This window comes from Vigna unguiculata, chromosome 3 (genome assembly GCF_037176805.1).
Source record: "Vigna unguiculata cultivar grain cowpea cultivar isolate G323 ecotype 2 chromosome 3, ASM3717680v1, whole genome shotgun sequence".
In the NCBI taxonomy this organism is placed as follows: domain Eukaryota; kingdom Viridiplantae; phylum Streptophyta; class Magnoliopsida; order Fabales; family Fabaceae; genus Vigna; species Vigna unguiculata.
In genome coordinates, this window is record NC_140794.1 from 65211588 (window position 1) to 65224326 (window position 12739).

The window sequence follows — 12739 nt, forward strand, 5'->3', positions numbered from 1 at the left end:
CAATTTATAGCTCCTCATCATTATTCATTACTCACTCCCCCTTGCATTCAAGAGTTTTGACTAAACAAGTATTTTTTATTCACACAAAACCTGTTGTATTTAACTGCTCAATAACTTATTATTATTATATATAACTAACATTTAGTGATCAGTTGATCACACTATAAATATGGATTAAATACATTTTAACTTTCGAAATTGCGATAATTTATTTTTAACATTATTATCTCTTTACGGTAACCACCACCTATTATACAAATATTAGTCAAAATTAAAGTTCATTTTTATTTTTTATCTTATTTTTATATTTGATCTTATTCTATTTGATCACTAAATGAGTCTTAAAAACACATTTACCCATTTATACATCAATAATGACACTTTTCAATTGAGAAGTTTATATATGCTAGAATCATGAAACTGATTTTCGTCAATAGAAGTCGAATAAAAGGGCTATGGAAGTTTAGTAAAATTTTCAGTTGCACGCTTTTGAATATTCTGGAGATTATTGGATGAAATTAAAATGCTAATGCAGCTCAAAAAATGCGATACTGAAGGGCATTATTCGTCCGTGAAACATGGGAGACAATGAAGAAATAAATATATTGAGCAAAAACCATTTACATCTATCTTTCTACTAATTAACATTTGACAGAAAGCAGTTACAGTGTTCCTTGGCAGTGCATGACTCTCAAAAAATGCATATATTGATACAATTGCCTGAGGGAAGTACATAGATCAAGATGAATTAGCCTCGCGAACTGGCATATCACATGCATATTCATTCAGGGCAGAGCAGCAACTGCCAAGGTAGTAGATGTAAGCACTCCAAGATATCAATAAATATAATATACACTTCGAAAACTGACAAAAAAAAAAAGAAACTAATTAATAATGTAAGGCTAGCTCCGCTCAAGTTTGCTTTTCCTATTCATCAAGTCGTGGTAGTAAAGCAGTACGCACATAGGTTGTCCAAGGATACTGAATATGAACCAAAAAATCATATTTCCAACCTGGCATGTAGACAATAACATTATGGAATCAACTAATCAAATTCCATCCAGATGATGGAGTTTTTAAGACATTATGAATCAATATGCTTATATACATACCATTGAGTTTCTGAATTTATTTTGCAGATAATGAGTTATCAAGACCAAAGGAACCTAGAAAAAAAGGTATGGATTATCATGTCAATTGAACCAAAAATATGGATTCAAATCTTGGTATAAATCATTATTCCAGAGAACACTTTATTTCGGTTTTAAAACAGAGAACTTTTTATACGCTGGCTTCACCTTTTTCGGGAAGTGTTGGCAAATTTGTGTTAATTTTACTGTCATACTTTAGTTTAATAATAGGTCAGCAAACAGCAGAATCACACAGTTACTTGATTTTACCTGAAACATAATTCCACCGAAAGCCCACAATTTGAATATGTGGCAAGGAACAGCAATGCACAGCTGCACTCAGAAGAAAGAGAAATCGTAAGAAAAACACCACAACTCTGAAAGAAAACGTCAAAAACAAATTACAACACGTGCAAAATATTATTCATGGATAAAGGAACTAGGGAAATTTTGGTGCCAAATTTAATACTGTGATAACACAAGTAGAAACTAGAAAATGTATCAGTCCATTCAATATTCAGCTTGATCCATTTTCAAGATATGCAAATCCCAGTATCTAAGCATGCCAAGGTAAAGGATACAAGGTACTTGAGATTTTGGCAGCTAGATTCCTGAGGCCACATCATCAGGTTGTAGATAGTTCAAAGACAAGTAATATATTTAACAAAGTCACAACCTAATTTCTAACTTTCAATCCTCTTCCACAAAGTCCCAAACAATCGAAAGGGTAGGAAGAAAGATACTCCAAGTATAAATTAAAGCAAGTTTCTTTCAGATTTCTATTGTGTAGCATGCAGACAAGCACACAAGCAGGACAACAATTATGCCATAGTACAAAAAAAGGGAGAGAAGAATGTGCAAAGAAATCAACAACACACCTCATGGAATAAAGCAGAAACCAGGAAGGCAATTAAAAGAGCAACGGCCTGTACAGTGATGAAAGATCAAATCATAAATATATCCAGAGCTCAAATAAATAAAATACCACCAATGTTTGATAAAAGAAGAGTCAATCCAAATATTGACCAATGAGAAGCAACTATGTTAATAAGATACTTTTTACACGTAAGACCAAGGGAAAAAATCACAAAAGATATATTAAACATGATTATATTTAATGGAGTTCCTTTGCAATTCTTGTTCATGTGAGTCATCGTTATGCATTCCAGAGTCATTTATCTGAAACAACAGGAACAGTAGATGAAGTTGGATTATTGTCTATCAGTTGACAACTTTGTACTCCGCCCCAAGTGCCTCAAACATATCAAACCATAACATTAGTCCATAAAAATATATACATGCTTTAAAAGAACTTACGTAATAGATACGTAATAGACTTATTCACAATTAGAATAAAAGTAAGACGTCCATTTCACTTCAACTATGTTAAATCTGACATTTACTGGCGACCTGAGATGGTAAACAAAGGCATATCCTAAAAAGTGATGTAAAGTTTAGACCAAATTACTATGCATGATTACCTTCGGTATACCATGCCTTAAACACGGAAAATATAGGTGGCGGATCATCCATTTGTGAACAGGCTGCAATGTGAAATAATCCATTCAGTTGTATACAAATGGTTTAGAATTACATGTGATAAACAATCAAATATATGTTCTGAGATTCAGAACTATTTGTTCAGTAACAGAAGGCAAAACGTTGTAAATTCCCTTTCTCCCTTTTGTTAAAATAGTCTGAGATGTCAGCCCTCATTATACATAAAGGGAAAGTTAAAGAAAATATACATATTTGTGTGTTCACATGAATTTCATGCTAATAAGAGACTAAAAATAATTTTGCAGACAAAAAAAATGTTGATCAAAATTCAGTCTGGAAAAGAAACATACCATATTCCACACTCTCCAATACTGATGAAAGGAGCAGCAATACCAAAAATACCGAAAGAGAAGAGAATAGGTCAAAAACCTCCTTGATTAAAATTGAGAATAATGTAAGTAAACACCTAATCAGAACAAACAACTTACATCTTCAACAGTTTTGGCATTCCACCAGTCCTTGTAGAACTCGCGATCACCAAATCGAAGAAGCTCTGCCAGTATATTTAACCTACATTGAAACAGTCACTAGAAGGATAAGCTGCCTCAAATATGAACTGAATCTTCAAAAAAAAAAATCATAGCTTGACCTTTTCTAATACCTACAAATAAGACAAGCAGATTAACATTCATGCTTGCACAAAAAATGAGCATAAATGAAGAGTAAAGTATCCTCACTGGCCACAGGAAATATATACAAACCCATAAATAAAACTAGGGTCATAAATCCCTTACATCCGTCAGAGTTTCACTTAAATTGACCATTAGTGGCTGACAAAAGGCTATAAAGCTAATTTTAGATCTTAATAAGTACATATTCCTGGCAACAATAGTATCTACATGCAAATCTTTAAATCAACTAGATCTTTTCACTGATGATGCAATAACTACTATTGAGGGTTTTTAGTAAGGTCAATATAACTACAAGGATGCTTTGAAAGATTAAATAATAACAAACTTATAACATCATCATCATCAGAAAATTGCCAGACTACAGAAGTCAAGGCATTAAACACAAGAAATTAAAACAATAATTATTCAACTTATGGCAAGTGAAGATAACTTCATATTAATATATTGCAAGAAAAATGCACACACATATGCATGTTGAACAAAATAAGGGATCGTATACCAAAGGTGAAAAAAGCAATAGAACATGCAGAGCCACACATATAGATTTGGAACAGAAAGCTTCAGAACTCTTTCGATGGCATAAAGAAGGTCTCCCTTGAAAGGATGCTGTGAATTCTGTACAATAGGATTAATGTACTGCAAAATAGCACAATCAAAATATCAGAATACCTTTTAGAACTGGAGAAAAAAATGCAAAAATAGAAAAAGAGAGAAAATGTAGAAATGAACAAAATTTATTATCCAGTACTGCTTACTTGTTCAATAATAAAACCCATAACTCCTGTAAATATTATCAGCTTGACAACTTGACGAAACACCCAACCTTTTCGAATATAAGGTGTGCGAGGATAGCTTTGCTAAAAAAGCAGATCATAAAACAAAATACAAATGTAAATATGAGAAATTTTGCTCTCAAGAAAATTAAAAAGTGCAATCCACATGGAGATACATTTGTGCATGAAAAAACAAAGACAAGTGAACTGTATAAACCTACTTAAAGAGCAACCAAGAAAAATTTTGGCAAATTAGGTAAAAATGATGATGCCAAAGCCAGTCTACTACTCTCACAAAGTATCAGAAATGTATGCTACACTTTATGCCAGGGAGTCATATAATACCCATTCTCTTCAAAGAGACTTCGCTTTTAAAAACATATTAAAGAGAGAAGTAAGCACTGTAATATGCAGATTGACAAACAGAAATTCAACCCTCTCCCCTTTCCTCTCGCAAGGAGCATGAAGAAGACATTGACAGGCACCTTGTGTCTAGAAACTAGCAGATTGCAATTGGGAAGTACGTGAGGAATTTTGTACAATTGGAAATATAGGGAGAGCTAGAGAAAGGATTTTGAGATTGCTGCCATAGATTTTGCAATGCAATATTTGGTGCTACAAAATGTTGGGTTGTCTATAGGCATGACAAAGAAATAGAAAAGAATTCATATGGAAAATCCTATCAAATGATCACACATAAAACTCACCGGATCAATTAATCTTGTTAGGCCAGAACTTAATTCCTTGCTTGTAAATTAGTGGGGATGGTTAGAGCAATTAATTTGATTATATGTTAAAGAGGACTAGTGAGATGATTTTATCCGAGGATTTGCTCTGTTGTGAAAGGAGAAACACTTGCCACAGAATTATCCCGTTTTCATTGTCCTCATTCAATATTCAGTACAAGAAGCATTCATTTTCTCATGTTCTGTCTCTTGGTTCCCAACAGCATGTCGGACATTGACTAAAAACCTCAGACATATTCACACCAAAGACATATGGGTAAAGTCCACATAGTTGTGCCTATAAGCAATCTAATAAGAGAAAAATGAATATAATTGTATAATAGGTGAATCTGATGAGACAACTCTTCAACCGTTACAAATAAATCTAACTAAATCACTTGAAAGTACTGCTACCTGGTAACATAATGTAGGAGCAACCATGAAGTATACCAAGCTCTTGAAGCTCACACTGTAAGGATAGTCCATATTCACAGTACTGGGTACTGCTTCTCCCTATAACACAGGCAACATGTTTGAATAAGTGGGGGAAACAAGTGTGTATACATCACACATTCACACAAGTGAAAAGCTAATCATCCATATATAAGGAAGTCATAAAAGGGAAAACAGGATGGAAGCAATTTGAGTAAAGACAAAATAAACTGTACTTTAGAATATTATGATGTTTTAAGAGAACATGATCTGCAAAATACAGCTTAGTCAAACACAATATTCTTGTTTTTAAACTAATCATCAAATACATCATAAACATATAGTCCTCTTTAAAGTATTAATAAGTGGAAATGAAATTTTCTACCAACTTATAAGTGGGAACGTTTGTCCTTAGTTAGTTATTTAAATTGTGAGGAAGGAGTCTTTGATACTGTCAAAAGCAGTTTTAATTTAGTGGTTTAGTCGGTTTCTGTTTCAAGATAGTTTCTATTTGTTTTCCCATAAACAGTAACAAACAACTCCTAAAATCAAGGACCAAATCTTTTTTCAGTGTATATACACTGAAATACACAATAAAATATATGCTTCAGCATTTCCCAAATAGAAATATTCAATTACTTCTCTGCAACTTTTATCTTCCAACATTTTTTTTTATCTCAATTAAAAACCAAAAATTGGTACAAGAGCTTTCTTTTTAAGGGACCTGTGAAATGGATGCTGAATAATGTTTCTCACATGTTACTCCTCCTATCTTTGATGGGAGAACTATGACCTTTGGATTTGTGGGACACTGCAGAAAAGGATGGTTAAGTCAACAATTCTTGGAGTGGGACTTATTTGTTAGGAAATTTCACTTAAATTCAATGAAAGAGAATATCATTGAATTGCGGAGCAAGGTGCAAAAATCTGAAGAAGATCAAGCTAATTTCGGAATAAGTCCCCAAGTTGGCACTGGTGTTACTGAAGATGCTCTAAGAGAAAATGTGTTTGGAACTTTGTCTAAAAAAGAAGACAAAACAAAGGAGAAAGCTGCGAAAGTGGAACATGGTGGGAAGTGTTTAAAAGCCTATGATTGAGAACTTATTCAGCATGTTGAACTTTTGAGGAAGTTAGAAGTTTTCCACCTCCAAGGCAAGGAGTGTTTGGAACTTGCTTCAGATGCTGCCAAAAAGGTTTTTGTTTGAATAAGTCAGTTGGTAAATTGATAAGAATCTGCCATCATGTTGTTAGTGGTTTAGTCAGTTTCCGTTTTTAAGATTTTTTTTTTTTTAACTTTGTTTTCCCTTATCAACAATAACTCCTAAAATTAAGGAGAAAGAGTTTTTTAGTGTATTTAATACTGATATGCATGATAAAATATATGCTTCAGCATTATCCATAAGGAAATATTCACATAAATGTTATCATGTTAATAACTTATGTCTTGCATGAACTTATGTTTTGTTTGGTGTATTTTGAACTAATTTAATAGTATTGTACTACTTGACTTAGTTATTTTATTACTGAGGTTTACCTCTTTGCTTTATTATGTTGTTTATAGGTATTTTAATATTTTTTTATACAAAGTAAACTCTTATCAGTTTTTGAGTCGAGTTTACAAAGCTTTCCTAGTTTACATAAACCTAGGGTTGCTCATGAGTTTTGGAGGCATAAAGCCTAAAGCAAGGACTTTACTTGCTTGAGCCTTGAGCCAGCCTTGACATAAACCAAACTTAAGAATGAGACTTTTTTTTTTCTTAGAGGCCTAAAGCAATTAGTACTAAAATAATCTTTTTTTGAGGTCTTCTCTTTCTTGGAGGCCTAAACATTAGTACAAAAAAACAATTGCAGCATTTTTTCTTGGAAGCCTAAAGCAAGGGCTTTACTTGCTTGGGCCTTGAGCCAGCCTTGACATAAACTCTAGAGTTTTACAATGTTACATTAGACCATGTTTAGTTAAGGAAAAATTAGATGAAAGAAAGATCAGAAAGAAAAAACAAAACAATGAGAGAAAACAAAAAAGAGAGAAAAGTTTACTTCGGAAAAAAAAACTTCTCTCTCCATTCAAACAGAGGGTATAATATTACCTTCTCAATTGATTTGGTAAGCTGTCTCATATCATAGTTCGTATGTGCATAAGACACCAATTTTAACCATACAACGCAAGAAAATAGCATTAAAGTGACACCCGATAGAAAAGCAGAATCACACCTGCAAAGGAATGTTACAGGTCAGTAATAATAATCCATCTGCCCTATCCTTATCTATGAAATGACTAACGCACAACCATAAGAATATTTTATCCTTCAGCAATCATCTTCATCGCTCAATGTTCATATAGCAATCCAATAATAATTTGAAAGGTAATTCAATTCCATCGTCAGTGCAGGAGGGTGACAATGTTTGTAATGTAACACCGTACCAAGTATCAACTTAAAGTCATATTCTATAAGACAATTCTTTCAAAATGGATGGTGTAACAACAAATGTCAAAACAAAAAAAGGAGCCAAGACTGCAGACCCAGAATATATTTTGAAGAATATATGCCAAATAGCTAAACTAACCTGAGGATCACTAGAATTGGATACAAAACTGAAGCTGAGGTAATGATTATATGAAGTACAACAACGACCTGCAACATTAAATTCAATATAATATTCCTGTGTATAGAGATATTGAAGATTATTCGGTTAAAAATAGCACATTACTACTAATCATATATAGTAAACGAAATTTAACAAAAGCTCACATGGCTTGATCACTTACTGATTCAGGTATACAATTCCGTTGTGCCAACTTCTCCACTAAAAAGGCAGTAAAAGGAAATACCACAAGAGAAAGGCTGCAAATGCGTACAATCACATACTGTTACAAAACATTTCATGAAACAAACCTCAAAATAATTACACAGCACATAGTTTATCCTCATGAGAGTTCATGAAGGGCATTACCAACACATGAAAAGCGGCCAGTCACTCAATGAATATGAACTAAACCAAAAGCCAGACTTGATCAACAAGCCATACTGCAATAAAACACACAATAAGAAAGACAATAAATACTGAACCGTCAAAATTAAGGCCATAAATAAAATACAGAAAATTGTTGCAGGTGAATGGACAATTAAACAGGAAAGAGCAAAACCTTCATTAGATTCTCGATTATGAGTCTGCTATTTACTGCAACAAGTACTACGATACAGAGGTTGAAGAGGCCCGCGTGACTCTGCAGCTGATTGAATAATTAGTAAACAAATACAATTACAGAGTAGGTAAGAAAAATCCCTGATCCACCAACTGTATTAAATTCAATTAATAAATTGATACCAACAAGTTTCTAGTACATATAAATGAATCAAACAAACTCCCACTACCAGTAACACGCACTATTTAAAACACCTCAAAGACTCTCTCATTCATGACCGTGTTTTTTCTTTCTGAGTTGTTAATTATGCCGAACGGGAGCAAAACGGCAAGGTTCTGTTCATTTTCAATTAGTTTCGGAGTTTAAGCATCATTAAGGACGAGTTAACGGCTAGAACCTGACGGAAAATGCTGTCGGAACTGAGAGGACTTTCCTTGACTCTACGGTGAGCGGGGACCGAAGGCCGGTAAGCGAAGTCGAGGTCGGAGGTTTTAGTCTCATGCTTTTGTGGTGGTTGTGAATAGCCGACCGCGCTGTCCACGGTGTCCATGGAGTCATCGGAACCGGAATCCTTGGCCAAGTCTTCGCCGGAACTGTCGGTGGACTCCGGCGAATTGTAGAGACCACCAGCGGAGGTGGCGTTGGGCCTCCGGCGCACGGTAGAATGGTCGATAGCAGTGGCTATGGTCTCAGGCTGATCAGAAATCGCCATTGTAGAAGAAACAGAAACAGGTTTCGACTATTGTTTTAATAATAATTAAAATTAAAAATCTGAAGAGAAGAATCAAAATTTCCCCCTATATATAGGGTTTACCACTCATTGACCAGTGTCAATATGAAATTTTCAGAAATTAATTTTAATTCTTTTGTAATAAATAATACATTAAACTGTCTTAGTAAAAGCCATGCATTCTACATTTTCATAAATTAGAATGACATATTTTCAGATATTTTTTCATGTGCGTTACACAAATTAAAATAGCAGTATATGTATAAGTATTTTTAAATATAAAAATTATATTTTAATTATCAATTATAGTATATAGATGTTTTGAGCATACATTAAATTTGTATTTATGATAATTAATATATATTATTGTGATACATTTTAATTTTAATTAATATTGAAATTAAAGTTAGAAAGGAATGTGTTGATTTATGAGGGTAGGAAGAAAGAGAGAAAGTGTAAGGTAGTGTGATTGTGATATTTGTTGGGTTGTGATGATACAAAGATAGAAAGGAATATGGTTATTCCCATAAATCTCTGAAAGCGGTGCTGAGAGATGCTACTTTACGAGAAAAAAGAAAGATTCTTTCCGTAAGAAACTTTTCATTCAAAATTTCAGATTTTTTTTAAGAAAAATAATTATTTTATAAAATTTTGAATAATGAAACCCATACAAATATATTTTTTTTATTTTTTGTCATTTAGAATATGAGACTAATTCCTCGCTTTTTTTCTATGGTGGGAAAAAAAATTAATATATGAAAGTATGACGTGTTCTTACAGTTTTTTTTTTTCCTACAATTTTCAAGATATGAAACTAAAAGAAATATGTTTTTTCTACTTTCTTTCTATTCCCTCTCTATATAAATACGTATATATAAGATTTTAGATTTGGACTTTTCAACATAAAATTTCCATGCTTTGATATCTCAACAAAACTTGCAAGCTAAAATAAAAGTAATTAGTTGAAATAATGGGTAATTCATTAATATTGTTTATTTCTTAACCTATAAGACTCTTCAAATGTTAAAACAAAGGTGAATTTAATGATTTAAATGTGGAAGACACAAAAGTATATCATAATGTTTAGCTTTATGTTCAATTTATAAATTGCTACTATCTTTGTTCTTTGACACATCTTTATCTCTCCATCTTTTCTTTCAGATCTCAGTTTTCTCTTTTTGGAGACTCCCTTAGATTAATTTTTTCATCCAAATACTTTTTTTATGTCAAAATATGGTTCATGAGAAAATATTTTGAATTGTGTTAATTTCTTGATTTTTTTTCTTTCAAAATATCTTCTAATTTTTTAAATGAAAAAGAAAAACATAAAAATGAAGTTCATATTTATTTTTCAATTAGTTCTTTTAATTATAGTTTAGAATTCGATTTTTCAAAATATTTAACACAGTATATTATTTAAATAATTTTTGACTCATGTTTTATTTTGAAAAAAAAAATCTTTATTTCATTTACATATATTATATGCCTAAATTTTATTGTAATACATCTTTAATATTCTCTTCAAATATAAAATATTTAAAAAAATCAATAATAAATAATATAATAAATTGAAAATTTTATTTTAGAGTAAATATTAAAAAAATATTATAAATTTAATTTAACCTTTATAAAATAAAATTTATATTTATATAGTATATTTTAATCATATATATATATATATATATATTTTAAAATTTATATATATATATATATATATATATATATATAATTGTGAGATTAAAACTTCTACTTATTTCAAGAAAAATAAAACTCATTCTTAATTTATATTATCTAAGAACTCAATTACATCATCAGTGTTAAAAAAAAAAAGAGAGAAAGTTCATAACTTTCATATATACACTAGTTTACAATTTTTTATGTTGTATAGATCATATCAAGAATATTTTGTAAGAAGTATTCAATAAAAATCATGTACTTGAAATTATAATACGTGCTTTAACTCTAGTATAAATATGTTTAAATTTGTCGAGAATTGTAATAAAAGTTAAAATAAACAAAAATAAATAAATTATATGCAACTCAAAAGAAATTCAGGAAAATATAATATACTTGAGTATTATTTGTATAATAACTCACTAAACTAAGAGCTGCCACGAAAAATAAAATGTAAATATAAAGTATAATAAATAATAGAGTAAAGGTAAAGATAAATACAAAAATTTATAGAACATTATTATATAAAACTGCGTATTAAACTCTTTGAAACCACTTATGAGTTGTAATAAAGAAATACATTTTTGGAGCAAAACTGCATGTTTAAAAAATTATTATCAAGTCTAAACTCATTTGATGTTTGAGATTGAAATATATTTTGTATTCAATATTGAAAAGTTGTGTATTAAAAATGAAAAAATAAAATAAAATAAAAGGTAATAAAAAGTGATGAGTGCAATATCTTTGGCTTGCAATTACACTCTATCTCCCTTCATCCATGAAAATTCAATCATCACAATAACCCTTTTGATTGGGAAAGAAAAGAAAAAAATGGTAACTAGAAGTCTACAACAATGCTATAAATGACCATTCTATTTTACTAAAATCAGGTTTTCACATAATATTTGTTTGAAAAATATAGCAAAAACACAAAATGAAAACTACTTGAAAGAGATTTAGACTTCATTAATCCCACTCACTTTGGATTTAACAAAAGGTCTCTCCTTTAATTGGGTGAAAAGAGTTGCAAGAAGAAAATAAAATTAAACTTACCCTAAGTTTGAGGTTGGTCTTAATATTAGTTTTTTCTATAATTAACAAAAATAAAAGAAACATTATTTTATATTTTCTTCATAAATTATTCTAGAAGCTCATTGAAATAAATTAAGACTTATTTTTAGAGGATGAATTTATCTAATAAACACATTTTATTTTTCGACAATTTGGGTTGATATATTGGTTATTTAACTTGTTTTCTTTGTTCTGCGATAATGTTTTGACATTTATGAAACTTTTTTAGTATTTACAATTTTGCAACTTTCAAAAAAAATTTATGGTAGACATTATTATAAAATTTGACATCTTACCTAAATATTTTAAAGTTATAAATAATTTGTTATCATATAAAATTTTATTAAAAAAACAATAATACAAAGCATGAGAATCAAATAAAAAATGACATTTTACAAAATACAAATTATATTTATTATGAAAAAAATCTAAATAAAACATTAAAATAATTTATATTATTCTATGTTAATAAAAGTCAAATTAATTAGCTAACTTGTTGGTATAATGGTTTCTCTCGTGATAAAATATAATAAACTTTGAATTGAAAAAATACTTACGAAAATGCAAACATGAACATTATCTTCCTCTAAAACTGTAAGAAATCATGACAACTTGAGGTATAATCACTCCGCAACCAAAATTTTTGAAAACATTCCCTCCTTCAAAGTACTATAAAACATAAATGACCCTATATAAATATAAATTTACATCTCTAAAAAAATTAAAAACTACCACAAATTTATCTATCTTGACATGCTTTAAAAATACTACACATGTATTGAAATAAAGACAACTCATAACTACACCATCATTATTTCTGTTAAATCAATTAACAGATAAATTTATCATAACACAATTCTCCAACTT

The 12739-nt window shown here is 30.5% G+C and overlaps 1 protein-coding gene across 3 annotated transcripts; it reads right to left on the minus strand.

Moving 5' to 3' along the window:
- Positions 1 to 584: 584 nt before the first annotated feature.
- On the minus strand, positions 585 to 9194 carry TAG1 (membrane bound O-acyl transferase (MBOAT) family protein). Of its 3 annotated transcripts, none has more exons than XR_014993904.1 (16): positions 8795 to 9194; positions 8398 to 8484; positions 8205 to 8278; positions 8020 to 8095; positions 7818 to 7885; positions 7340 to 7463; positions 5235 to 5333; positions 4078 to 4179; positions 3822 to 3958; positions 3119 to 3200; positions 2981 to 3001; positions 2612 to 2674; positions 2009 to 2309; positions 1401 to 1463; positions 1113 to 1166; positions 585 to 1013 (listed from the first exon to the last, which is right to left on the minus strand). XR_014993904.1 is itself a non-coding variant. In XM_028065163.2 (16 exons), the coding sequence occupies exons 1-16, from the start codon at positions 9107 to 9109 to the stop codon at positions 903 to 905; spliced, it is 1524 nt and encodes a 507-aa protein (XP_027920964.2). In that variant the 5' UTR covers positions 9110 to 9190; the 3' UTR covers positions 585 to 902. The 3 variants fall into 3 exon arrangements, 2 of the variants coding, with proteins under 2 accessions (XP_027920964.2, XP_027920965.2); XM_028065163.2 differs by having other exon boundaries at positions 2009 to 2056; positions 8795 to 9190; XM_028065164.2 differs by having other exon boundaries at positions 2009 to 2056; positions 8398 to 8478; positions 8795 to 9188.
- Between the last annotated feature and the right edge of the window lie 3545 nt (positions 9195 to 12739).